This window comes from Sphaeroforma arctica, assembly GCF_001186125.1.
Source record: "Sphaeroforma arctica JP610 unplaced genomic scaffold supercont1.51, whole genome shotgun sequence".
NCBI classification, from domain to species: Eukaryota; class Ichthyosporea; order Ichthyophonida; genus Sphaeroforma; species Sphaeroforma arctica.
Window position 1 is genome coordinate 51,884 of NW_014040507.1, and position 2,556 is coordinate 54,439.

Here is a 2,556-nt window from a genome sequence, read left to right on the forward strand (position 1 = left end):
TATATATATATATATATATGGTTATCTGCATCGAGGTCAGATGCAAATTCACCCCATCCCTTCAGCGCACCTTTTGTTTGCCGTGTATGCGGACGGGTTTCATCGACATCCAACGGTCTACATAGACAAAGGAAGATGAAGACTATAACCCCCGGGAGAAACTGACGAACAGCCTTCTCAGTTTGTTTTTGCATCAAAGCATATTGACCCCTCAAATATCGATATGCTATATTGAACGTACAGTTAACCTTACCCTTAGCTAACCTAGTATGTAGTGGTGAACAGCGACGAGTGTGTGCAAAACTCAGCTCAAAACTGGACACAGTCTGGAGCAAGTGTTTGACCATGTATGAATCTAAGTCATGCACAACCCCTAAACCCAGGCATCTATATCACTACATATCATATGTAGTCATTCCCATCCAATATAAATATATAAATAACTTATTTTTGGGTTATGAAAGAGGAATACGATATCCACGCGAGAGGTGCCGTTGTTGCCACTGGGACACTTGAAGCATGTCGCACTCACCTGTTGAATCGGCTTCAGATGCTGACGAGGAGAGCACTATTCCGAAGTCATCGGGTGACTAAAACGAGAGTACCAGCCCCGATGACAATATTATAGAGAATGAAGCCAGCTCATGTAATAGTTATACTGTACGTGTGGAATGTATTAGTGGACAGTTTAGCCTTAATATACGCACGAATAAGAACCAATCTGAATCACACATTGACACTAAGGAGACTGAAATATATAACGAAGCATGGCCTTCTAAGTCATCGGGGTATTACGATAAAACATAAGATTAAATAGATAGCCACACATTAGAGGACACCCATGACAGCAATAACATCCAGTACGCACATACGGACGATTAAGAAGGTAAGGAAGGTCAAGATTATATAGATGACGATACATGGCCTCCCAAGCCGTCGGGACACTGTGGTAGAACGCCACATAGCAGTATTAGCAATACGATAGACGACACTGAAGATAATACATGGCCTCCCAAGTCATCAGGATACTATGATAATACACCAGATAGTAGTGGTAGCCACATGGAAGCGGTGCATAACTCCACTTATGCACGCAATCAGACACACTCTCGCACGCAACCACCACAGTATGGAGACGACAGCTATGATCGTCTGTAATCTCGACAAGGACAAGGTACAAGTAGTTCCCACAGAGGGAGGGGATCTCAAGGCCAGAACACGAGAGACGCATATGGGAGACCGCCTTCTACGCGTATGCATGGTAGCAACATACGTAATAATAGCACGCAAAGCCAGGATCAAGAGGGATGATACAATCGAAGACAACAGTACGATGATCAGGGCTACGATACACACGACAACAATGAGTACACGCCGCAGAACAGCTACCGGACCTATGGAGAACGTACCAACAATCCCCATCGTGATGCTATTATTAGTTCACAGCGAAACTACAACAACAACTCACCCCGTGGCAACGGTCAACCTTACGATAGCGACTACAACGGTAGGTATGGCGGGCAGGAGTACAGCAGATCATCGTACAACAATAGAAAACCAAGCAATCGACAGCCATACCATGCATTCGATGATACACAGTATGGCAATGCAGGCCATCACAATGGGCCACAGGGCAATCCTCAGCACAATCGCACACAGTACACCAACAAGCAACGCAACAACCACAATGCCTACGATGTTCAACACAACATCAACAGACAATACGTGAATGGCAACCACAGCAGACAGTATGCGAATGGTCACCACAACAGACAGTATGCGAATGGTCACCACAACAGCCAGCTCAGCCACACACTGCACAGAAAGGGCCGGTCCAAGAATCGGTCGGTGTACAACTACGGGGATGGCGGGAGGGATTCTGAGTAAACAGGCCACTGGGATAGTGCCGTGAGTGATGGGGATGTGGTGTATGTACAGTCTTTACAGCATTGCAACCAAGTGTTCGCCAAGCGCGAGCTGAACCATGCTAGTTTGGTGGGATTCTGCACCGAGCACCACACATACCCTTCGGGACGTGAGCTCGTTTCTCTCGTGCAAGTCGACGGGTTGGAGGACGACAAGACTACCGTGTTCGATGTGCTGGCGTGCACGGATTTGCTGACCCCCGAGACTACACTGAAGGAGCTGATAACTCACATCGCCATTGTAAAGGTTGCGTATGATAGTCGTGAACACGTGCGTGAGCTTCAATGCCAGTTCAATCTTGTTCAATGTTCTTTTGTTCTTCAGTGGTATATGTATATGTAGGCCGTATCAACAATCGTCACAAACCATGTTGAGAGCATGTTTGAATCCGAAATATTTTTGAGCATGATGCCTTAGGGATCGACGGGAAATTGTTCTCCAGGACCGTGGAACTAAACATAATTGTTATGTGAAACTTTTTAGCTTTTATCTTGCCTTCTATGCATATAGGTCAATGCTTGTCAAACTCTGGAGTGACAAGTGTGTATGTAATGGCAGCCTGGAGGTGTTCATCGAGAGCCACGGCAGTTCGGAGAGGACCCATAAGGATGACTAGGGACAATATCAATT

The 2,556-nt window shown here is 45.9% G+C and overlaps 1 protein-coding gene across 1 annotated transcript; it reads left to right on the forward strand.

The window, feature by feature from the left end:
* Positions 1–1,087: 1,087 nt before the first annotated feature.
* SARC_01309 (hypothetical protein) lies at positions 1,088–1,887 on the forward strand (the record flags this gene model as incomplete). The annotated part of the gene is made up of 2 exons (XM_014304963.1): positions 1,088–1,252; positions 1,447–1,887. The coding sequence occupies 2 exons, from the start codon at positions 1,088–1,090 to the stop codon at positions 1,885–1,887; spliced, it is 606 nt and encodes a 201-aa protein (XP_014160438.1).
* Between the last annotated feature and the right edge of the window lie 669 nt (positions 1,888–2,556).